Genomic DNA, 24,740 nt, shown 5'->3' on the forward strand with positions numbered 1-24,740 from the left:
TCAAGAGAGAGATAGATAGAGCTCTTAAGGATAGCGGAGTCAGGGGGTATGGGGACAAGGCAGGAACGGGGTACTGATTGAGAATGATCAGCCATGATCACATTGAATGGCGGTGCTGGCTCGAAGGGCCGAATGGCCTCCTCCTGCACCTATTGTCTACTGTCATCTTCGGCCCTACCCTCTCCCCTACGCACAGGGTGTCCAAAGATGAGGATGGTGGGTGAAAAGTGCAGCCAAAAGGCAAGGAGTAGCCCCTTTAGATATTGAAACAGGGGCTGCAACCTCACACACTCCATGTGCACATGGTACACAGACTCTTCCAGCCCGCAGAAGTGGCAGGCGGCTGGCGAGTCTGTGAACCGCTCGAGGAACAGGTTGCAGGGGACTCCTCGGTGCAATACCCTCCACCCCAGGTCCCCGATGGAGAGGGGCAGAATCCCTGCGTAGAGGGACCCCACAATGATCTCCATTATGCATCCTTTAATCAGTACTATTTCACACAGACCGGCTGCTCCTTAACACATAGCTGTTTTGGAATCTTGCTGTGCACACATTGACCACCAGGTCTCCATCAATACACATCGACCAGAGCACCTCTGACTCCAGTTACATTCCCCACTTAGAACACCACAGAGCACAGGAACAGGCCCTTCGGCCCGCAATGTCCATGCCACAATGAACATGATGCCAGGTTAAACTAATCTCTGCCTGCACGTGATCCACATCCCTCTGTTCCCTGCATATCCATGTGCCTGTCTACAAGCCTCTGAAACGCCACTGTCGTATCGGCCTCCACTGCCACCCCCGACAGGCCGCTGTCACCACTCTCTGTGTGAAACACTGGCTGGAGTCTGGGTGTCAGTGCGGCCCAGGCCCCAGGCCCAGGCCCAGACTCCAGCTAGTGTTTTAACACAGAGAGTGGTGAAGGGGCCTGCCAGGGGTAGTAGTGGAGGCTGATACAACACTGGGAGAGCCGGCTGCAGGGGAGTTCCCCGTGGGGCAGCCATGTTACAGCAGCTCGTGGTCTCTGGTCGTTGCTTCTCCCACCCACCCTGGCTGCTGGGTACAGTGGGGCTCAGCGACGTGAGAGGAGGAGGAGGGAGATGCTGCTGTGGCCGGTGCTACCCATTCACACGCTGGTGACAGGCTCCTCCTCCACACTCACCGGGCAGTCACCGGCTCACCGCACCAGTGGCAAAACAAACTGAGCAGAGACACTCACACCTACCCCCTACACACACACACACCCCACACACACACCACACACCACACACACACACACCCACCACACACACACACACACCACACACCACACACACACACACACACACACCACACACACCACACACCCACACCACACACCCACACACACACACACCCCACACACACCACACACCCACACACACACCCACACACACACACACCCCACACACACCACACACCACACACACACACACCACACCACACACCCACACACACACACCCACACACACACACACCCACACACACACACACCCACACACACACACACCCACACACACACACCACACACACACACACACACCCACACACACACACACCCACACACACACCACACACACACACACCACACCACACACCCACACACACACACACCCACACACACACACACCCACACACACACACCACACACACACCCCACACACACACACACACACCCACACACACACACACCCACACACACACCACACACACACACACCACACCACACACCCACACACACACACCCACACACACACTCCCCACACACACACACACACGCACACCCACACGCACCCCATACACACTCCACACCCCACACCCTCCCACACACACACCCCACACACACACACACCCCCACACACACACACACACCCACACACACACACACACACACACACACACCCCCACACACACCCCACACACATACACACACACCCACACACCCACACACACACACCCCACACACACACACACACACCACACACACCCCACCCACGCACACACACACACACACGCACACCCACACGCACCCCATACACACACTCCACACCCCACACACCCTCCCACACACACACCCCACACACACACACCCCCACACACACCCCACACACATACACACACACCCACACACACACCCTACCCACACACACACACCCCCACACACACCCCACACACACACCCCACACACACACACACACACACCCACACATACCCAACACCACCCCATACCACACACTCACATGCACAGTACACACACACACCCACAGTCATGCATACACACCCATAATCGCACACACAGCCACACAATGCAAGATGAATATGCCTGAGCCTTGCACAGCGTGTCAGTCTTAGAGCTGATTTCCAGGAACACAGAAACAACTAAAAATAGAAGGCAGTGTTCAGACGGCCCCCACACAGTTGAGTGTGAGCTCTGTGCTTGCCTGGCCCAATCTGAAACAATTATACACAAACCCCTTACTGGAAACAGATGGGTTGCAGAAGTTTGAATTGGAAGCCAACCAAATAATTGGATCCTGGATATACTCGGCGTTGCCAGCGACGTTCCCCAGTCTTGGGTTGTTGATCACCATTCACTGCCTCTCTGGACAGCTGTAAATGGGGGGCCATATCCTAGTGGTCACCCCACAAAGGTGTCCTCTAGACCCAGTCACACCGGAAACCCCAAAACACACCGACCCCCATCAGTCATCCACTTTATTCCTGGGCCCAGAGGACTGGAAACCCTTGGGTAATCAAGCAGAATGTCTACGCTTAAAAGTCTATGTGTACCTACGTGCTACTTAAACACGATGAAGGAAGAATAATATGTTTCCAGTGCAGAACTAGAGAGCAGCCCTGACCTTCCAGGGCCCCCACACCAGGGGCCACAGTTTCAGAATAAGGGGTGGGCCATTTAGAACAGAGATGAGGAAAAACATTTTCACTCACAGAGTTGTAAGTCTGTGGAACTCTCTGCCTCAGAAGGCAGTGGAGGCCAATTCTCTGGATGCTTTCAAGAGAGTTAGATAGAGCTCTTAACGATAGCGTAGTCAGGGGGTATGGGGGAGAGGGCAGGAACGGGGTACTGATTGTGAATGATCAGCCATGATCACATTGAATGGCGGTGCTGGCTCGAAGGGCTGAATGGCCTCCTCCTGCACCTATTGTCTATCGACTCTTGGACTATCTTTAATTGGACTTTACTGGACTTTACTTTGCACTAAACGTAATTCCCTTTATCACGTACATGTACACTGTGGACAGCTCGATTCTAACCCTGTCTACTCTTTCCTCTGACTAGTTAGCACCCATCTCATCTGCTACTTGTTGCAAACCTCAAACGTAGTTCATCCCTTCCCTAGAGGTCTAATGGATGCACCCGTTCATTTAGATGGCACCAGTTTCCATGTAGACTGGAGGCTGATTAGGAAGTCCTAAAAATGCACAGGTCCCCATGGCTTCCATGTCCAATGGCAGGCCAGCAAGTGTGGGTTTGCTTTAGAGAAGCAAAAGAGGAAACAGGCCCCACCGAGTCCACGCCTGCCATCGACCACCCGCTCCCACTAGTTTGATGTTACCCCGCTTCCTCATTCACTCCCTGCACACTGGGGGGCGATTTACAGAACCCGATTAACCGACAAACCCGCACGCCTCTGTGACGTGGGAGGGAACCCGGAGCAAACCCAAATGGAGACGGCGAACCTCCGCACACACAGCATCTGAGGTCAGGGGTCAAGCCCAGGCCTCTGGAGCCATGAGGCAGCAGCTCTACCGGTCGGTCCACTGCTGCCCACCCCATGGGGTGCGGCGGTCAGCCGAGAGGGACCAGGCTTTGCAATAAAAAGAGAGCAGCCTCCAAATGCAGGCAGAACAGCTCAGTGCACATCCATTATACCTCTGGTCCCCCAGGGAAGGGAATAGAACATGTTGGAAGTTGCAACAGGAGACGGGCAGAGGAGACTGGTGCCAACCAGTCGACGGAAAGACGACACACGATTACAAATCGAGCGGTCCACAGCGTACTGGTACGTGATAAAGGGAATAGCGTTCAGTGCAAGACAAAGCCCAGTGAAGTGCGGTGGTATAATGGCTGATCTATTAGACTATCAAGCCATCCGATCTGGTGATTGGAAGCCAAACGTTCAAGTCTCATCATGGATTTAGTCACTTCAATCATCTCAATTAAAAGAGCCAAGGTCCATTATGGCCATGAGATGCACAAATGACTATAACACCACAAAACTCAAGTGGTTCACCACTGTCTATCACGGCATGGCAACTGATGTGTGAATCTGTGATCCACCAGACCATTCATAAGTGATAGGAGCAGCAATAGGCCATTCGGCCCATTGAGTCTACTCCATTCAATCATGGCTGATCTGTCTTTCCCGCTCAGCCCCATTCCCCTGCCTCCTCCCCAGATCCCAACACCCCGTGCTAATCAAGAACCTGTCAACCTCTGCTTTAAAAATACCCAAGGCCTTGGCTTCTACAACCTTCTGTGGCAATGACTTCCACAGATTCATCACCCACTGGCTGAAGAAATTCCTCTCCATTTCCCTTTCTGAAGGTACATCCTTTAGAAAAATCCACCGGTCCAAATCCACCTGCAGTTTGAACCGGTCCTGTCGTTAAGAATGGGCTAAAGTCCCCAGGCAGCCAAAGGGGCCATCCTTGTGCAGAAGTCCCCGCACCCTCCAGCCCGTCAGCAGCAATGCAGCCGGGGATGCACCCGTGCAAGGTGATGGCGGCCGGCGCTCGGCTGCGGCATCATTACTTACCGAGAGAGTGAGCTGCTGTCGTCTTGGAGCTGAAGAAGCGTCCCAGGCCAAGGTCCCCGAGCTTCACCGCCCCCGTGGCCGTGATAAACACGTTGGCTGGCTTGATGTCTGGCAACAGAGACAGAGCCAGTGAGTAATGAGCGGGCGGGCAACCTAACCCACAGCCTCCACTGTCAGAGTGCGGCCACGCGCAGATTGGAGGAGTAGCACCTCATGTCCCGCTTGCGCAGCTTACAACCCAGCGCTATGAACGTTGATTTCTCTAAATTCAACTGTCTCCTGCATTCCCTCCCCTCCCCTCTCTCCCCCTCTCGTCATCCTCAGATCCCTCTTGTGATCGCCCCTTCCCCAGCCAACAATGAGCCATTGTGGGCTCCACCCTTCCTGAGGTCAACTGTTGATGGCCTCATTGTCCTGGCCTTTTCTCATCTCCAGTTTATTTCTGCACCCTCACCCCCCCCCCCCCACCCCCCCCCCCCCACCCCCCACCTCTACTTTCAGTCTGAAGAAGGGTTCCGACCTGAAACATCGACTATTCCTTTTCTCCAGAGATGCTGCCTGACCCACTGTGTAACTCCAGCATTTTGTGTCTGTCTTCGGTCCTAACCCTGGGGTCACGTGGGTGGCTGGACTAGGGGGGCCATTAACTACTGGGAGAGCTGGGACAGGCTTGGATTGTTTTCTCTGGAACACCGAAGGTTGAGGGTGATAGGGACCTGACGTAGAGATATGTGAAACTATGAGAGGCAAAGATATGGTAGACAGTCAGAACCTTTTTCCGAGGATGGAAAAATCAAATACTAGAGGGTAAAGGTTTAAGGTGATACATGGAGGCACAGGGAACTGCGGATGCTGGAACCTTGAACTAAACACAAAGCTTTTCACTGTACCTCGGTACGCATGACAATAAACTAAACTCATATGGACTATGTGCAGGCAGGGGAGTTGGTCTTAGCACCATGTTGGTCTCAGCACCATGTTGGTCTCAGCACCATGTTCGGGCTCTTTGGCCCACAATGTCTGCACTGAACATGGTTCTAAGACCAACTTCTCTGCCTACACGTAATCCATACGAGTTTAGTTTATGCTGTTCTGTTCATCTTATGCTGTACTGTTCAATGTTCTACGTGTACCACCTCTTCCCCTCCATTTCCCTCCACAGATGCTGCCCGATCTGCTGAGTCCCTCCAGCACTTAGTGTTTTGCTCAAGATTCCCAGCAACTTGTGTCTCCAAAGGCCGAGGAGGCCCAGGTGGTGGGTGGTGGTGTGAGTGTGCACGGGAGGAGAGCACTGGGGGGGGGGGGGGAGTGGGGAGAGGGTCCCCCAAAACTGGAAATTCCAATGTTCATACCGTTGGGTTATTATTTACCCAAGCAAAGTATCTGAGGAGAAGGTGCAGACTTACAGCGGGACTTCAGCTAAAGGCCCTTGGCCAGCCAGCGATGGACAGGCAGCCAAACGTAATGTTTCAATCAGCGTTCAATCTGAGAAATGTGGCCGGCGGCTCAATGTGTTGGCAGGACGACTCCACCACAAACGATTGCTGTACGTGTACACGTGTGCCTGTGTTGTGTATGTGCTGTGTACGCACGCGTCTCTGCATGCGTGTTTGTGCGTATGTGCGCAGATGAGGGTGTGTGTTTTGTACATGCTTGTGTATGTTTGTGTGTGTGCGTACGTGTGTTGCGTGTGCATGTGAGCATGTGCGTGTGTTCTGTGCGAGTGTGTGCACGTGTGGTGTGTGCGCACGCAAGCTTTGCATCGTGTTTGGCAGAGACATTGTGGGGCTGAAGGGCCTGTTCCTATGCGGTGCTACCTTCACACACACTCACACACGCTCACACACACACACACGTATGCACGTGCACACACAACACCCATTCTGCTCAGTCACTGCATGAGGCAATTTCGTGCGGCGCGGTGGCGCAGCGGTAGAGTAGCTGCCTTACAGCGCCAGAGACCCGAGTTCGATCCCGACCACGGGTGTTTGTCTCCCCGTGACCAGCGTGGGTTTTCTCTGAAAGCTTCAGTTTCCTCCCACACTACAAAGGCGTACAGTTTTGTAGATGAATTGGCTTGCTGTAAATGTAAATTGTCCCCAGTGTGTGTAGGATGGTGTTAGTGTGCGGGGATCGCTGGGCGGTGCGGACCCGGTGGGCCGAAGGGCCTGTTTCCGCGCTGTATCTCTGAACTAAACTAAACCTGCTCCATGAGCAGAGATGCTAATTCCTCAGCCGAGATGTCCAGTGGGAATGGACAGGCAACGGGAAGCAATAAGATGCGGGAGGTTTTGAGAAGGTGCTGAAGAGGCTTACCAGGATGTGGCTGGGTGACAGGGTATTACCTACAAGGAGAGAGGTTGGACAGACTTAGGTTGTTTTCCCTGGAACGCCAGAGGTTGAGCGGTGCCCTGAGAGAAGGTGGTCACAAAATGCTGGAGTAACTCAGCAGGTCAGGCAGCATCTCAGGAGAGAAGGAATGGGTGACGTTTCGGGTCGAGACCCTTCTTCAGGCTGATGTCAGGGGAGGGGGCGGGACAAAGATAGGATGTAGTTGGAGGCAGGAAGACCAGTGGGAGAACTGACAAAAGGTGCCCTGATAGAAGTGTTCAACATTATGAAAGGTATAGATAGGGTCAGTATCATTCTCCGAGGGTGGGAATGTCAAAGATTAAAGGGCATAACTTTACAGTGAGAGGTGCGAAGTTTAAAGGGGGTGTGCGGGGAAGGATTTTTTTTTACACAGAGAGTGCTGGGTGCCTGGAACGCACTGCCAGGGGTGGTGAAGGAAGCATCTTTGATAGTGGCGTGTAAGAGACTTTTAGAGAGGAATGTAGATATACAGGGAATGGAGGGATGTGGATTATGTGCAGCAGAGATTAGTTTCTCCTTGCATCATGTTTGGCTCGGACATTGTGGGCGGAAGTGCCTGTTCCTGTGCTGTACTGTTCTACGTTCTCACATACACACGCATTTGCACACACACGCAATCACCCACACAACACGCGCAGGCACTCACACGCGCACACGTGCCCAGGCTCACACACAAACATGTACAAAACCAACGCACACATCTGTGCACAAACACACATGCAGAGACTCATGTGCACACAACAGATTCAATCATATACACGCACAGACACATACACAATGCCCACATTACAAATAATACACCTACACAAACACAGCTCCCCACACATATGCAAACTGACATATAAACACACATGTATATGCACACATACAAAGTGGCGATTATATGCACATGTGTACCCCACATACATGTGTAAGAAGGAATTGCAGATGCTGGTTTAAATCGAAGATAGACTCAAAATGCTGGAGTAACTCAGAGGGACAGGCAGCATCTGTGGAGAGAAGGAATGGGTGACGTTTCGGGTCGAGACACTCCTCCAGAGATGCTGCCTGTCCCGCCCGGTGGGTCACTCCGGCATTTTGTGTCCATCCACACAAACATGCTCTCCAATATACACTTGCTTCCACTACACACACACACACATCACTGCATGCACACACTAGTGCACAGATACACAGATACACAGATCGCTCCCCCCTGGTTTCCCTCCCCCTGCCACTGGGCTGAGCTGCTGGTGGTTCTGGCTGGGGATGGATGTTAGTGACGGGTGATGGCGTGTTTACCTCTGTGCATCACCCTTCGGGAGTGCATGTGTTCCACTGCGCTGCATAGCTGCACAAAGTATTTCCATATTGTTCTTTCTGGAATTAGCCTCTTTTGCTTTTTGAAGTACTGTGAAAACAATGAATAAAAGATGAAGGAATACAGAATGAGGCTCGTGCTGGCGTGCCGTGACTCCACAGCAAGCGGCATTCAAGCGGCGTTTGCTGAAGCATTGCATAACAAAAGGCATTATTCATCCGCGCGCTCGCGCTGAACTCTTCCCTCCTGGACCGGTGTCCGCCGTGATCTCTCCTGCCTAATCCATCCTTCCCCCCCCCCCCCCCCCCCCTGCTCCAACAAGCTCACCGCCCCTCAGCCGCTGGAGTCGGCAATAATGACTAACACGCATCCACTCTCCACATCAGCCCACGCCTTGGACATTAACCCACACTCCCAAGAAAGTGCACGGCAAAATCAATACATTTTCTATTTCAAACGGATGTCTTTACTGCCAAATGCCAGGTGAAGATAACAACCATCTTCTTGCTATTCCAATTGTTAATGCTAGTTAATAGTTAATCAGTCGGTGACTGATTTCTTTAAAGACGTCTGCTGGATTAAATGCCGCGCATAATGGCACCTGTGTGGGCCCATGACCTAATGATTAATGGTAGGCATTGAATTCTTGCAGAAACAAAGAACTCCAGTTGCTGGTTAATACGCAAAAGGCACAAAGTGCGTGAGTAACTCAGCAGGTCAGGCAGCATCTCTGGAGAACATGGTCAGGTGACGTTTCGGGTCGAGACCCTTCAGAATTCTTGCTGCGGATTCCTTCCTGGGTGATTGGGGTTGAGTGTTCGTGTCGGTCTTGTTTCTGTGGCCGTGTCTATGATCCTCTGCTTGTAGCCCTGTGTTTGAGGCCCAGGGTCATTACATGTATTAATACGAAGGTGTCGCAAGATGCTGGAGTAACTCAGCGGGTCAGGCAGCATCTCAGGACAGAAGGAATGGGTGACGTTTCGGGTCGAGACCCTTCTTCAGACTGATGTCAGGGGGGGCGGGACAAAGAAAGGATATAGGTGGAGACAGGAAGACAGTGGGAGAACTGGGAAGGGGAGGGGAAGAGAGGGACAGAGGAACTAACTAAAGTTAGAGAAGTCAATGTTCATACCGCTGGGCTGTAAGCTGCCCAAGCGAAATATGAGGTGCTGTTCCTCCAATTTCCGGAGGGGCCTCACTATGACACCGGAGGAGGCCCATGACAGAAAGGTCAGACTGGGAGTGGGAGGGGGAGTTGAAGTGCTCAGCCACCGGGAGATCAGGTTGGTTAAGGTGGACTGAGCGAAGGTGTTGAGCGAAAAATGATCGCCGAGCCTGCGTTTGGTCTCGTCGATGTAGAGAGGTTGACATCTATTAATACCTGTGTTTCAGTCCCTGTGGGTGTTGTTATGTGTATGGGGCCTTCAATGGATCTTTACTGTCACTTGCGCACAAACCGCAAAGGCACAGTCACCATATTTTGGCGCCATTTACGAAGAAAAGTCCAAAGTCTGGTCGACAAGCGGAAATACTGGAGCGCCCACGATCCAGGGAGACACCTTTTATTCATGGCCTGTGTTTGTGTTTGAGACCCTGTGTTTGAGACCCTGTGTTTGTGATCGTGTGTGTGTGTGTGTGTGTGTGTGTGTGTGTGTGTGTGTGTGTGTGTGTGTGTGTGTGTGTGTGTGTGTGTGTGTGTGTTTAGGTCCTGTGCTCGCATTTGACACTCTGTGTTTGTTCTCCTGAGTCTGAGACCTTGTGTTTATGGTCAAAGTGCAGAGACAAGGATCGCCAGTTCAGATGGGGTGAGGCTGACGAATAACAACAATCTCAGAGACCTGCATCTTAGCTGTTGTACGGGGATCAGATTCCAGCACCAGGTACTGTTGGAAACGCACACTTTGCCACTTAAGAATACCATCAACCCTTTTGATTTTAATGCATTCCTTATTAATATTGTAGGGCGCATCCTCGATATTTTTTTTTGAGCTCAAGCAGATAATTTACAATGCTAAAATAAGTTAATGGAATATTTATAAATGTCTTACATCAACACAGTTGTGTATGCATGATTACTGGAAACAGGCTGCCCTTATTCCTATTATTACCCATATTTCCCCTTCTTGTACAGTGCTAATTATTTGTTCAATTGCACACTGGAACGGCTTCTTCCCCTCCCCCTTATTTATCTTTCATCTGCCCGAGTAGGTTCAATACTCACAATGGAATAGTTATTTAAATCAGCTGACATTTAACTAAAAGCGAGCCGACTGCTCATTTGTTTTATGCAGCGATGTCCCATGGGTACATGTCTGTAATCCTTCATAAATAATTCAATAAAAAGACAATATCATTGAAGGAACTTTGACAAAGCGTTTGTTGCATGCGGTTGTTACTTGATAATGTGGCCATGTTTATTCCGGGCAAAATCTTTGCTGGATAAGCAGGGTATATTTGTTGGGAAGTGCGTTAAACCGTGAAGATGTCTCGGAATCAAGCATTCACCGTCCCAGTAACGTTGCAAGCACTTTATAGCCAACAGAGTACTTACTTCTGTAGTGGAGACATTGCAAGCAAGGTCCAACCGATAGGCACGTAAAATTGACCACTCAATGTTAACCTTAATATGTAGGCGCGTGGCAGAATCCGGGGGAGAATTGATCACAGTGAAAATCAGAGGGGAAATGTGAGCTTAATGGCCTCCTTCTACATCATAAGATCCAATAATCATAAGGCTATTAAACACTACAATCACCAACTAAGCTTCAAGCTATGAACTGTCTTTGTTGAATTAGGCCGAATTAGGCCATTCGGCCCATCGAGTCCTCTCCACCACTCAATCATGGCTGGTGTATTGTTACTTCTCAAGCCCGTTCTCCTGCCTTCTCCACGTTACCTTTAACACGCTTACTAATCAAGAATCTATCAACTTCTGCTTTATTCTCTCTTTGCACTAACTGCAAAGAAGAAAAGCTTTTCACTGTATCTCAGTTACATAAATGTGACAAAAATAAACCAGTATCAATAACAACAACAATTTCTAATTTGGCTAAAAAACTGTGCCCTATTCCCTGTTGCCAGTTAAGGGGTAGTAAGGATGATTTATTCACAAAATGCTGGAGTAACTCAGCAGTTCAGGCAGCATCTCGGGAGAGAAGGAATGGGTGACGTTTCGGGTCGAGACCCTTCTTCAGACTGATGTCAGGGGGGATGATTAATCTTCTTTGGCTGTGTAAGGTGTCGATAAAGGTGTCTGCCCTACTTGGATGAACAGCATTTAAGGATGTACGTTAATTCAGAGAGGTTTACTGGACTAATACCAGGAGTGGGCAGCTTGTCTCAAGAGAAAAGGTTGGACAGATTAGGTTTTTTAACTGCTGGAGTTCACAGATTACAGCACATTGGGTTAGTTTAGTTTAGTTTAGAGAGATACAGCGCCGAAACAGGCCCTTCGGCCCACCGAGTCCCTGCCGACCAGCGATCCCCGCACATCAACACTATCCTACACACACTAGGGACAATTTACACAGACCAAGCCAATTAACCTACAAACCTGTACGCCTTTGGAGTGTGGGAGGAAACGGAAGATCTCGGAGAAAACCCACGCAGGTCACGGGGAGAACGTACAAACTCCGTACAGACGGCGCCCGTAGCCGGGATGGAACCCGGGTCTCCGGCGCTGCAAGCGCTGTAAGGCAGCAACTCTACCGCTGCGTCACCTGGAGGAGGCAGAGGGAGGAGCGAGAGACGACTTGAACGAGACACAAAATCCAAGGGCATCTGACAGGGTGGATGTGAAAATAATGTTTCCCCTTGGAATCAGATGTTAGATGTTCTTGTACTAAAACAATAGATGTCATTGTCTGAAATAATAACGAGTCACCCATGTAAGACAGAAACAAGGTGAGATTCGTTTCTCTCTGTGGGCCATGAGGTTTGGAACTCAGTGCGCAGTGGAGACAAAGTATTTGAATACTTTTAATCCTGAATTGGATTCACAATAGTCATGCAGCACGGAAATTGGCCCTTCAGCCCAACTCGTCCATGACGATCAAGTTACCCCATCTAGGTTAGTCCAACTTGTCTGCATGTGGCCCATATCCTACTCAACCTTTTCTGTTCATGTACCTGTCCGTAGGTCTTCCAACATAGCCTGCGCATTTCAATCTTGACCGTGAAAGCGGACATTAGAAAATACCGTGCAAATCGTGCGGAATTCTAGCAATGTAAAAACAAATTAGAAGCAGGTTAACCAGGTTTTCAGAGGTTGAGTTTAGTTTTTCTGCCGATCAAATGAAAACCCTCGCCTGTGTTTGTTCACCTGCTACCACCCCTGCTTTGGCCTGCCCCGTTCTCCTTTCCCTCTCCCTGTAATCAGTCTGATGAAGGGTCTTGACCAAAACATCACCTATCCTTGATACTGTCTCAGTGTACAACTACTATACACTACTATATACTATACTGTATCTGTGATGCTTATCTAAGATGTATCCAAGTGCTTATATATACTTGTACTGAACTGCATATGAAAATGAATTTCACCGTACCTCGGTACATGTGAGGGTAAAGCACCGTTGAACCATTCTTCAGAGATGATGTCTTGACCCATTGAGTTACTCCAGCACTTTGTGTCATTCTTCAGTTTAGTATAGAAACAGGCCCCTTCAGTTTACTGAGTCCACGTTGACCATTGATCACCGGTTCACACTAACTCGATGTTATCGCACTCTCTCATCCACTCCCTGCACACTAGGGGCAATTTAACCTACAAACCCGCACGCCTTTGGAATGTGGGAGGAAACCGGAGCACCCGGAGGAAAGCCACGTGGTCCCAGGGAGAAGGTACAAACTGGTACAGGATCGAACCAGAGTCTCTGGCGCTGTGAGGCAGCGGCTCTAACAGCTGCGCCACTGTGCCGCGCTTTTTTTGGTTTAGTTTAGAGATACAGCGCGGGAACGGGCCCTTTGTCCCGCTCCGCCCAGCGATCCCCGCACATGGACACTATCCTACACACAATAGTGACAATTTTTACATTTGCCAAGCCAATCAAGCTACAAACCTGTACATCCTTGGAGTGTGCGAGGAAACCGAAGATCTTGGGGGAAACGAGGTCACGGGGAGAAGGTACAAACACCGTACAGTCGGGATGGAACCCGGGTCTCCGGCGCTGCAAGGCAGCAACTCTACCGCTGCCCCACCGTGCAGTGCACCTTTTGAGCAGTGTTTTTATCTGATCTTTAGTGGCAACACCCGAGCTGAACGACCAGCTTGCGGTCCACGTCTCTCTTGCGGGTGTGGGGGTGTCCGGGGGGGGGGGGGGGGGGGTAATTCTGAATCTCGATCCACAAAAACTAAATGTCTCTGTCCTCACCTTAATCATCTGAGAGAGGTCCCCTGCATCTGCCAATTCCAGTGCAATGTTCAGCTCATTGTCCTCAATGAAGGAGTCCAGGTACTTTATTATGTTGGGGTGATTCAATTGCTGCAGAACAGAGAGAAAGATGTAAGTGGGAATTCAGTGATAACGACCCCAACCTGTCTCCCCGATTAACATTGTTTCTTTATGGCATCAATTCAATGTTTGAGAAACATCTTTTGGAATCCATTACCCAAACTTCAGCAGATGTCATGAGGAATTAATTTCAGCTTTACGCTCAAAGTTATTATCCAAAGGAGAATTTAAGCTGCCTCATAGGTGAGGGCCTGGAACAGAGAAGGACAGGCTCCACTTAAAGAAGGAACATCACATCAGTAAGTCCTTTTAAAAAGTAAATTAATTCCACAGGACTATCCGGGTAGGATAATTAGGGTGGACTGTCACAACCTTTGGCCCCAGGATGCAAATGTTAAAGGCTAGAGGTCATAGCTTTAAGGCAAGAGGGGCAAAGTTTAAAGGAGACGTGCTGGGCAAGGTTTTTTTACACAGTGTGGTGGTTGCCTGGAACGGGCTGCCAGGGGTGGTGGTGGAGGCAGATACAATCATGGTGTTTAAAAGGCTTTTAGGCACACGTGACTGGAGGGATATAGATCACGAGCAGGCAGAGCAGATTAGTTTATCCTGGCATCATGTTCAGCATGGACATTGTGGGCTGAAGGGCCTGTTGCTGTGCTGTAGTGTTCTGTGTTCTAGGAGGATTTGTGATTCGGAAAACCCTCGCTAACCCTGTTGGGTGGGGTGGGGGTGAGGGTGGGGTGTGGGCGAGGGTGGTGCGAAGGTGTGGGTGAGGGTGTGGGTGGGGTGAGGGTGTGGGTGGGGTGAGGGTGTGGGTGGGGTGAGGGTGTGGGTGGGGTGAGGGTGGTGTGGGCAAGAGTGGTGCGAAGGTGTGGGTGAGGGCATGGAGAGGGTGGTGTGGGGGTTGGGGTGTGGGTGAGGGTGGTGTGTGGGTGTGGGTGGGGTGAAGGTGAGGGTGGATTGAGGGCGATGCGGGTGAAGTTGGGGTGTGGGTGGGGTGTGAGGGGGTTGTGGTTGAGGGTGGTGCAGGGGTGTGGATGAGGTTGGGATGTGTGGGGTGCGGGGTGTGGGTGGGGTGCGGGGTGTGGGGTGGGTGGGGTGTGGGTGATGCTGGCACTAATATGAGCTGAGTCAGGGTTATTTGTGGGCAGGGTCTCCCTTAGATCAGCTAATGTCCAACCTCCGGCTGGGTTGGTGGAGGCATGGGTAGCCTCGACAGTCTGAGTGGGCACTCCTGATCCTTGCTCTAATGTTCAATTGGCAAAATGGAGACATGGGGAACTACAGGTGCTGGAATCTTGAGCATAAAACAAAGTGCTGGAGCAACTCAGTGGATCAGGCAGCATCTCTGGAGAAAAAAAAGATGGGTGACGTTTTGGGATGGAACCTTTCTTCTGACTCAAAGTGCTGGAGTAACTCAGCAGGAGCGGAGCGGATGGACAGACAACGTTTCGGGTCGGGACCCTTGCTCAAAATGATGGAGGAGGGTGGGAGAAAACTGGAAAATAGAGTTGGGGCTGGGATACATCCTGGCAAAGTGATTGGTGGGTATAGGTGAGGAGGGGGATGGAGGTTATCCATTTTGCTCCACAGATGCTGCCTGACCCGCAGAGTGCCTCCAACACTGTCTTTTGTTCAATAGGTTTAGTGTTGTGATGGAGGACAGTGGAACATCTATTGGATGGGGAACATCCAACTCGGGAGATTGTAAAATATCCAAACGATTGCCAGCTACAAGACTGGAACATTGTGCCTCAAGAACTTTGATTTTTGTCGATAAGTTCCCATCAGCCTTTTGAATGCGTTTGACTTTCGCAACCTTGGTAACGGTATTTCTGATCGAAAATAACCCTGATTAAATTGTTCTATAAAAAGCAGGGTCATTGAGAATGTTTCTTCAGAGTCCCAGCGACGGCAGCTGATGGCTCTCGGCAAACAAGTGATTTAATTAGAAGACAAACTTCAGACGTTACAAGCCAGCGATTCCCGAGAACAATGCTGCTTTTATATTGCTTCATTCGAGGAATTAAAATCGGATGCCTTTGATTATCTACAGATTTCGGCTGCGCTCCGTTTGGGCATTAACGCTGGGCCGTTTACAGCAAGACTCCCCTGCGATGTAGTGTGTAGGAAGGAACTACAGATGCTGGTTTAAACTGAAGATCGACACCAAAAGCCGGAGTAGCTCAGCGGGACAGCCAGCATCTCTGGAGAGAAGGAATGGGCGACGTGTGGGAAGATCAAAGAAGGGTCTCGATCCGAAACGTCACCCAATCCTTCTCTCCAGAGACGCTGCCTGGCCCGCCGAGCTTCTCCACGCGGCACGGCGCGGTGGCGCAGCGGTAGAGTTGCTGCCTCACAGCGAATGCAGCGCCGGAGACTCGGGTTGGATCCTGACTACGGGCGCCGTCTGTATGGAGTTTGTAGGTTCTCCCCGTGACCTGCGTGGGTTTTCTCCGAGATCTTCGGTTTCCTCCCACACTCCAAAGACGTACAGGTTTGTAGGTTAATTGACTGGGTAAATGTAAAAAATGTCCCTAGAGTGTGTAGGATGGTGTTAGTGTGCGGGGATCGCTGGGCGGCGCGGACTCGGTGGGCCGAAGGGCCTGTTTCCACGCTGTATCTCTAAATCTAAAAAAAAAATTTAAATCCAGCTTTCTGTGTCCATCCCCAGTGATGTTGGCTGCTCTCGTCCACAGAGAGATTGGAGCAGGTCCTCGGGAAAGGGCTCGGCTCCTGACATCCCAAGAGACCTCCCGCCACCTACATTGTGACAGAATACTCTCCGCTGGAGAACATGATGCGTAGACAATAGTACCAACTTGATACTGGAAAAATAATCCAAAGTGCTGGAGTAACTCAGCGGATCAGGCAACGTCTCTGGAGAACATGGATCGGTGACATTTTGGGTCGGGACCCTTCTTGAGTCACCCCCTTCAGGGTGAATGCAGAGTCTTTTACCCAAGTAGTGGAATGGCGAGCAGAGGTGAAAGGTTTACCGTGAGAGAGGAAAAGTTCACATGAGGAAAGACTGGAAAGACTGGGCTTGTATTCACTGGAGTTGAGAAGGATGAGAGGGGATCTTATAGAAAAACATATAAAATTATAAAAGGACTGGACAAGTTAGATGCAGGAAAAATGTTCCCAATGTTGGGGGAGTCCAGAACCAGGGGACACAGTCTAAGAATAAAGGGGAGGCCATTTAAATACTGAGATGAGAAGAAACTTTTTCACCCAGAGAGTTGTGAATTTGTAGAATTCTCTGCCACAGAGGGCAGTGGGGGCCAATTCATTGGATGAATTTAAAAGAGAGTTAGATAGAGCTCTAGGGGCTGGTGGAATCAAGGGATATGGGGAGAAGGCAGGCACAGGTTACTGATTGTGGATGATCAGCCATGATCACAATGAATGGCGGTGCTGGCTCGAAGGGCCAAATGGCCTCCTCCTGCACCTATTTTCTTTATTTCTATGTTTCTATGTTTAGGATCCTGAGAGGCATCTTTTGTACACCGAGGGTGGTGGGTACACGTAACGAGCTGCCAGAGGAGGTAGTTGAGGAAGGTACTATAAGGACTTTTGAAAGAATTTTTGGACCACCACATGAATAGGAAAGGTTTAGAGGGATGTGGGCCAACCATGGGTAGGTAGGACAGTGCAGAGGGGCATTTTGTTCAGCATGGGAAAGTTGGGCCAAAGGGCCTGTGTCCGTGTTAGTTTAGTTTAGAGATACAGCGCGGAAACAGGCCCTTCAGCCCACCGAGTCCGCACCGACCAGCAATCCCCACATATTAACACTATGCTACACACGAGGGACAATTTACACTTTACAACATACCGAGCCAATTAACCTACACACCAGGTATTTATTCACAAAGTGTTGGAGTAACTCAGCAGGTCGGGCAGCATCTCGGGAGAGAAGGGATTTGTGATTTAACCTACACACCAGTACATCTTTGGAGTGTGGGAGGAAACCGAAGATCTCAGAGAAAACCCAGCGGTCACGGGGAGAACCTGGGTCTCTGGCGCTGCAAGTGCTGTAAGGCAGCAACTCTACCACTGCACCACCTTATGTGTTGTATGACTTCAGAACTCTCCATCTTCCTAAGACATTCGGTACAAGACAATGGCTCTTTGGCAGAGTCAATGATTAAAGCTGCAGAAGGACTTCTGATAACAACGCCAGCATCTTACTGCTTTACCTTTAGAAGGTCAATCTCGTTGATGCAGTCTTGTCTTGCCTTTGCATCCATCATCTCAAATACCTAACCAAGACAATAACAAAAGGTGGACAATATAGAGATCTGGAGATAGCTAACATCCAGCTGTTACAGCTGTTAATATAATCCGAGAAAACCGCATCTCTATAAAGACAAATCATTGCTCTTCAAAAAATATAATTGCCCAGTGTACTAAATCTTGTTAGATACAAATTGAGGTCTTTGTTGAAGCATTTTCAGGATGAGTAGTAGGCATTAGGAATTGGATTATTATTGTCACCTGTACCGAGAAATAGTGACAAGCTTTGTTTCCATGCTAGCAAGTGAAATCAAGCCTTACATGTGTGTAATCAAGCCACACACAAGTACAACAGGTAATTCAAAAAGAAAAATGGCAAGAGTGAAGAACTACAGCATTATAATGTTACAGAGAAAGTGCAGGGACTGAGATGAGAAGAATTTTTTTCTTTTACAAACAAAGTTTCTACCAGGGACGGTGGTGGAGGCAGAAATGATAGTGGTGTTTAAGAGGCTTTTGGACAGGCACTTGGATATGCAGGGAATCGACATTGTGGACTGGGGGGGGCTTGTACTCTTCGATGTTCTAAAGGGAGAGCAACCATTGGAATTGTCTTCCCCTGACAACTGGGGTTGCTCAGTCACTGTGTTCATTCAAAACTCTGCGAGAATCAAGCAATGTGGGCGAGTCCCGCAAAATGGTGCTGAGGTAGAGGCTCGGCCAACGTTTCGATGAAGGTCAGGGCTGGCCCGATCAACCCCATTGCCTGCTCCTGCTCCTATTGACTCTGCCACTCCGAAGCAATCACGTGGCAATGCAGTCATACATTTAAGGCAGTTGGAATATGACAAATAATTAAAATCTGAATTTGAAATACTTTAATCCAAGGGAATAGCACTTCAGTCCAGATGGAGTTTACTGCTGTTTACCCCGGCGATGAATTACTAGGTGACTCGCGGAAGATGGAATCTGCCTTGTTTATGACATTATCATTGAATGGTGCTTGAACTCCAGAGGGAATACTTAATATCATTATGATATATTAACTGTATTCAGGCAACGTTTTGAGGGAGACACGAGGAACTGAAGATGCCGGTTTACAAAAAAAACACACAAAGTGCCGGAGTAACTCAGCAGGTCAAGCAGCATCTCTGGAGAACATGGACAGGTGACGTTTCGGGTCGGGACCCTTCTTCAAGACCCAATTGTAGTCAGGGGCAGAAAGCTGGGGGAGAGAGGTGGGAGCAGGACAAAGCCTGGCAAGTGATGGGTGGATACAGGTGAGGGGTGCTTTTGATTAGCAGATGGGTGGGCAAAGGCGAGAGATTAAAAGGAGACAAAAGGAACTGCAGATGCTGCTTTACAAAACAAGACACAAAGTGCTGGAGTAACTCAGCGGATCAGGCAGGCATGGATCGGTGACATTCTTTTGATTATGCTCAGTTTAGTTTATTGTCACGTGTACCGAGGTAGAGTGAAAAGCTTTTGTTGCGTGCTAACCAGTCAGTGGAAAGGCAATACATGACTACAATTGAGCTGTCCACAGTGTACAGATACACAGTACAGGCAATAACCTTTATTGCAGGATAAAGTTCAGTAAAGTCCAATTAAAGATAGTCCGAGGGTCTCCCTATCCAATGTTTTGGATCAGGACCCTTCTTCAGACTCATTTTTAAGGAATGCTAAGTATAGGTTAAACCTTTCTGTGCTGGGCCTCCTCCATTGTCATACTGAGGCCCAGCGCAAATTGGAGGAACAGCACCTCATATTTCGCTTGGGCAGTTTACACCCCAGCGGTATGAACATTGACTTCTCTAACTTCAGATAGTTCCTCTGTCCCTCTCCTTCCCCTCCCCCTTCCCAGTTCTCCCACTAGTCTTCCTGTGGTCCTACTACATCCTATCTTTGTCCCGCCCACTCCCCTGACATCAGTCTGAAGAAGGGTCTCGACCCGAAACGTCACCCATTCCTTCTCTCCCGACACGCTGCCTGACCCGCTGAGTTACTCCAGCAATTTGTGTCTACCTTCCACATAATCATACAAGTTGAAATATGATAAGTTTTAACATTTTTCTAAAAAGAGTCATTTGAGGGGATGGGTTTGAAAGACGGGTGGGTGTGTGTGTGTCTGGGATGGCCATACCTGGACTTTCTTCAATGCCACCGCCTTTCCATTGTGAAGGTAGGTTGCTCGGTAGACTTCACTGAACTGGCCCCGGCCAATCTTCTTCTCGATGCGGAAGTCCGCCAGTCTGCTGTGGTAGGTGTAGGTGGGCGAGTGCGTCTGGACCAAGAAAGGGTAGACCAGCGGTCAGCTTTCATTAATGAAGGTGAGGGCAGGATAGGGATCCTCACTCAAACTGGCCTGCTCGTGCAACTTTCAACATTCGGTACCTCTTCAAACCACCAATCTATCTATATACTAAAACTCTCGTTTGTTTGTTTGTTTGCTCCTGAACTACAGACATAACGGTACATGATAGCGCGACAATTTTAGGCCCACCTTACTCACCCTCGTCCCTTTGGTGCCAATGGAAGAAGTTTCATTGAAATCAGTGTTATGTTTTAAAAGTTATTCACATTTTAAAGTTTAAATCTACCTCCTATGGAGGGAGGGGGGAGGGAGGGAGGGGGGGGAGGAGGGAGGCTAAGGGGAGTTGAGGGGGATGGAGTGGGGGGGAAGGGAAGGGGGGGTGGAGGGGGGAGGGGGGAATGGAGGGAGGGGGAGGGGAAGGGGGTGGAGGGAGGAGGGTGGGGAGGGGGAGGAGAGGGTGCTGCACCAATGCAGGAGAGGTTTGGGCCCAACGGGTCCACTTGGTCTAGTGTTATTTAAGGAGCTTCTATCTAGTACAACTCTGTCAATGTTTAATGTTTAAAGGATAAGTTTAGTTTAGAGATACAGCAGTGAACGGTTCCTATGGCCCACCGAGACCACCACCGATCACCCATTCACACTTGCTCTGTGATATCCCACTTTCTCATCCACTCCCCGCACATCACAGGCAATTTACAGGGCCCAAATAACCTACAAACCCGCACATCATTAGAACGTGGGGGGAAACCGGAGCACCCGGAGGAAAACCACGCGGTCACAGGGAGAATGTGCAAACTCTACGCAGACAGCACCCGAGACCAGGATCGAACCCGGGCCCATGTGAAGTAATGGCATCTTTCCTTTCGCAAGGTGAGCAATGCTGTAAGTGCGGCCTCACCAAAGTCTTGTCCAACTGTATAACGTAACCATCCCAACTTCGATCCTCAATTCCCTGACCGATGAAGGCCAACGTGCCAAAAGCCTTCTCCACCACCCCTTCCACCTATGACGCCAGGTTGATCAATGAAGCTATTGTCCGTCACGTGAAAGTAAGCGTGCAGGTACAGCAGGCAGTGAAGAAAGCTAATGGCATGTTGGCCTTCATAACAAGAGGATTTGAGTATAAGAGCAAAGAGGTCCTTCTGCAGTTGTACAGGGCCCTGGGTGAGACCAACTGGGTGAGGAAAAACTTTTTCAGTCAGAGAGTTGTGAATCTGTGGAATTCTCTGCCTCAGAGGGCAGTGGAGGCCAATTCTCTGAATACATTCAAGAGAGAGCTAGATAGAGCTCTTAAGGATAGCGGAGTCAGGGGGTATGGGGAGAAGGCAGGAACGGGGTACTGATTGAGAATGATCAGCCATGATCACATTGAATGGCGGTGCTGGCTCGAAGGGCCGTATGGACACCTCCTGCACCTATTGTCTATTGTCTATTGTCTATTGACCACATCTGGAGTATTGTGCGCCGTTTTGGTCTCCTAATTTGAGGAAGGACGTCCTTCCTATTGAGGCAGTGCAGCATAGGTTCACGAGGTTAATCCCTGGGATGGAAGGACTGCCATATGAGGAAAGATTGGAAAGACTGGGCTTGTATTCACTGGAGTTTAGAAGGATGAGAGGGGATCTGATAGAGACGTATAAAATTATAAAAGGACTGGACAAGCTAGATGCAGGAAATATGTTCCCAATGTTGGGGGAGTCCAGAATCAAGGGCCACAGTCTAAGAATAAAGGGGAGGCCATTTAAAACTGAGGTGAGAAGAAACTTTTGCACCCAGAGTTGTGAATTTGTGGAATTCTCTGCCACGGAAGGCAGTGGAGGCCAATTCAATGGATGAATTTAAAAGAGTTAGATAGAGCTCAAGGGGCTGGTGGAATCAAGGGATATGGGGAGAAGGCAGGCACGGGTTACTGATTGTGGGTGATCAGCCATGATCACAATGAATGGCGGTGCTGGCTCAAAGGGCCAAATGGCCTCCTCCTGCACCTATTTTCTATGTTTCTATGTTTATAGAAGGCAAATGTCACAGATGGGAGCCCCTCTGAGATTGTGACCCCCCCCCCCCCCCCCCCTCACAAAATTCCACATCACATCTTTAGCCTGGTCCTCAACTTCCCATAAATTGGCTTCTATCGCCTTGTCCGGAATATCTTTGTGGATCACTCCAAGAAGCAACCGGGAAAGTTTACCCCAATCGCCACACCAGAGAGGCCTACGGGCCTAACACAGGTAGATGGGATTAGTGTAGGTCAGCATGGACATGGTGGGCCGAAGGGCCTGTTGCTATGCTCTACTGCTCAAAATATGACTCTATATTAAACCGGGGAAATTGGCAGTGGAGGCAGATTTTCTGGACAATTGGATATAACTCCTGTCAATACTCCAATATAGATGCTGTAGATCAATAAACCTTTAGTGAACCAGGTGTGTTTAAAGGGAATGCAAGATACAGGGACTGGCAGAGACGGATGAGAAACACCACATTTCCCGAACAATTGGATGACAGATTATCGGAGGTTTACTGACTCTCTGAGTGACGACAGTTTGAACACAGAACATAGAACCGGCCCTTCTGCCCACAGTGTCATGATAGCCCACACCGACTCTCACCTGCCTGCAGGTAATCCAGTCCCCTCTATATGCCCACCCAAAAGCCTCCTAAACACCACAAAGGTATTTATTCACAACATGCTGGAGTAACTCAGCAGGTCAGGCAGCATCTCAGGAGAGAAGGAATGGGCGACGTTTCGGGTCGAGACCCTTCTTCAGACTGATGTCAGGGGGGGGCGGGACAAAGGAAGGATATAGGTGGAGACAGGAAGATAGAGGGAGATCTGGGAAGGGGGAGGGGAAGAGAGGGACAGAGGAACTATCTAAAGTTGGAGAAGTCGATGTTCATACCACTGGGCTGCAAGCTGCCCAGGCGAAATATGAGGTGCTGTTCCTCCAATTTCCGGTGGGCCTCACTATGGCACTGGAGGAGGCCCATGACAGAAAGGTCAGACTGGGAGTGGGAGGGGGAGTTGAAGTGCTCGGCCACCGGGAGATCAGTTTGGCCAATGCGGACCGAGTGCAGGTGTGGAGCGAAGTGATCGCCGAGTCTGCGTTTGGTTTCGCCGATGTAAATAAGTTGACATCTGGAGCAGCGGATGCAATAGATGAGGTTGGAGGAGGTGCAGGTGAACCTTTGTCTCACCTGGAAAGACTGTTTGGGTCCTTGGATGGAGTTGAGGGGGGTGGTAAAGGGACAGGTGTTGCATCTCGTGCGGTTGCAGGGGAAAGTGCCCGGGGATGGGGTGGTTTGGGTAGGAAGGGACGAGTGGACCAGGGAGTTACGGAGGGAACGGTCTCTGCGGAACGCAGAGAGGGGAGGGGATGGGAAGGTGTGGCCAGTGGTGGGGTCCCATTGTAGGTGACGGAAATGTTGGCGGATGATTTGTTGGATCCGCTGGCTGGTGGGGTGGAAGGTGAGAACGAGGGGGATTCTGTCCTTGTTGCGAGTGGGGGGAGGGGGAGAAACACTACTATCGTATCAGCCTCCACTACCACCCCACAGTGACGTGTTCCAGGCACCCACCACTATCTGTTTAAAAATCTTGCCCCGCGCATATCTCCTTTAAACTTTGCCCCTCTCACCTTAAAGCTATGGCCTCAGGTATTTGATATCTCCATCCTGGGGGAAAATACTTTGTGACTGACTATCGTATGTTTCTCATCATTTTGTAAACTTCTATCGGATCTCCCCCCAACCTCTGGCGGTGCAACGCTAGAGCTGCTGCCTCACAGCGCCAGAGACCCGGGTTCGATCCTGACCACGGGTGCTGTCTGTACAGAGTTTGTACGTTCCCCCCGTGACCGAGTAGGTTTTCCTTGGGTCTTCCGGTTTCCTCCCACACTCCAGAGAAGAGCAGGTTTGTAAGTAAATTGGCTTCGGTTACAAAATTGTAAAATGTCCCTCGTGTGTCGGAGAGTGCTAGTGTACTGGGGGATCGCTGGTCGGCGTGGCCCCGGTGGGCCAAAGAGCCTGTTTCTGCGCTGTATCTCTAAACTCTTAAATGTAGAAACATAGAAAATAGGTGCAGGAGGAGGCCATTTGGCCCTTCGAGCCAGCACTGCCATTCGTTGTGATCTTGGCTGATCATTCACAATCAGTAACCTGTGCCGGCCTTCTCCCCACATCCCTTGATTCCGCCAGACCCTGGAGCTCTATCTGCAGCTCACACCCCCTAATCAAGCCATCTTTCTGGTAAACCTCGTCTGCTC

At 50.1% G+C, this 24,740-nt stretch overlaps 1 protein-coding gene across 3 annotated transcripts in view; it reads right to left on the reverse strand.

The window, feature by feature from the left end:
- LOC144608392 (serine/threonine-protein kinase Nek6-like) overlaps nt 1–24,740 on the reverse strand; it is a 161,806-nt gene that overhangs the window by 49,794 nt on the left and 87,272 nt on the right. For all 3 annotated transcript variants that reach the window (XM_078426106.1, XM_078426107.1, XM_078426105.1), the window contains exons 3-7: nt 20,308–20,448; nt 18,128–18,190; nt 13,848–13,958; nt 8,457–8,565; nt 4,803–4,910 (exon numbers count right to left, since the gene is read on the reverse strand). In XM_078426106.1, coding sequence (XP_078282232.1) covers nt 4,803–4,910; nt 8,457–8,565; nt 13,848–13,958; nt 18,128–18,190; nt 20,308–20,448 — 532 coding nt within the window. The remainder of the gene's footprint in view (nt 1–4,802; nt 4,911–8,456; nt 8,566–13,847; nt 13,959–18,127; nt 18,191–20,307; nt 20,449–24,740) is intronic.

The sequence above is a fragment of the Rhinoraja longicauda genome, chromosome 31, assembly GCF_053455715.1.
Source record: "Rhinoraja longicauda isolate Sanriku21f chromosome 31, sRhiLon1.1, whole genome shotgun sequence".
NCBI classification, from domain to species: domain Eukaryota; kingdom Metazoa; phylum Chordata; class Chondrichthyes; order Rajiformes; family Arhynchobatidae; genus Rhinoraja; species Rhinoraja longicauda.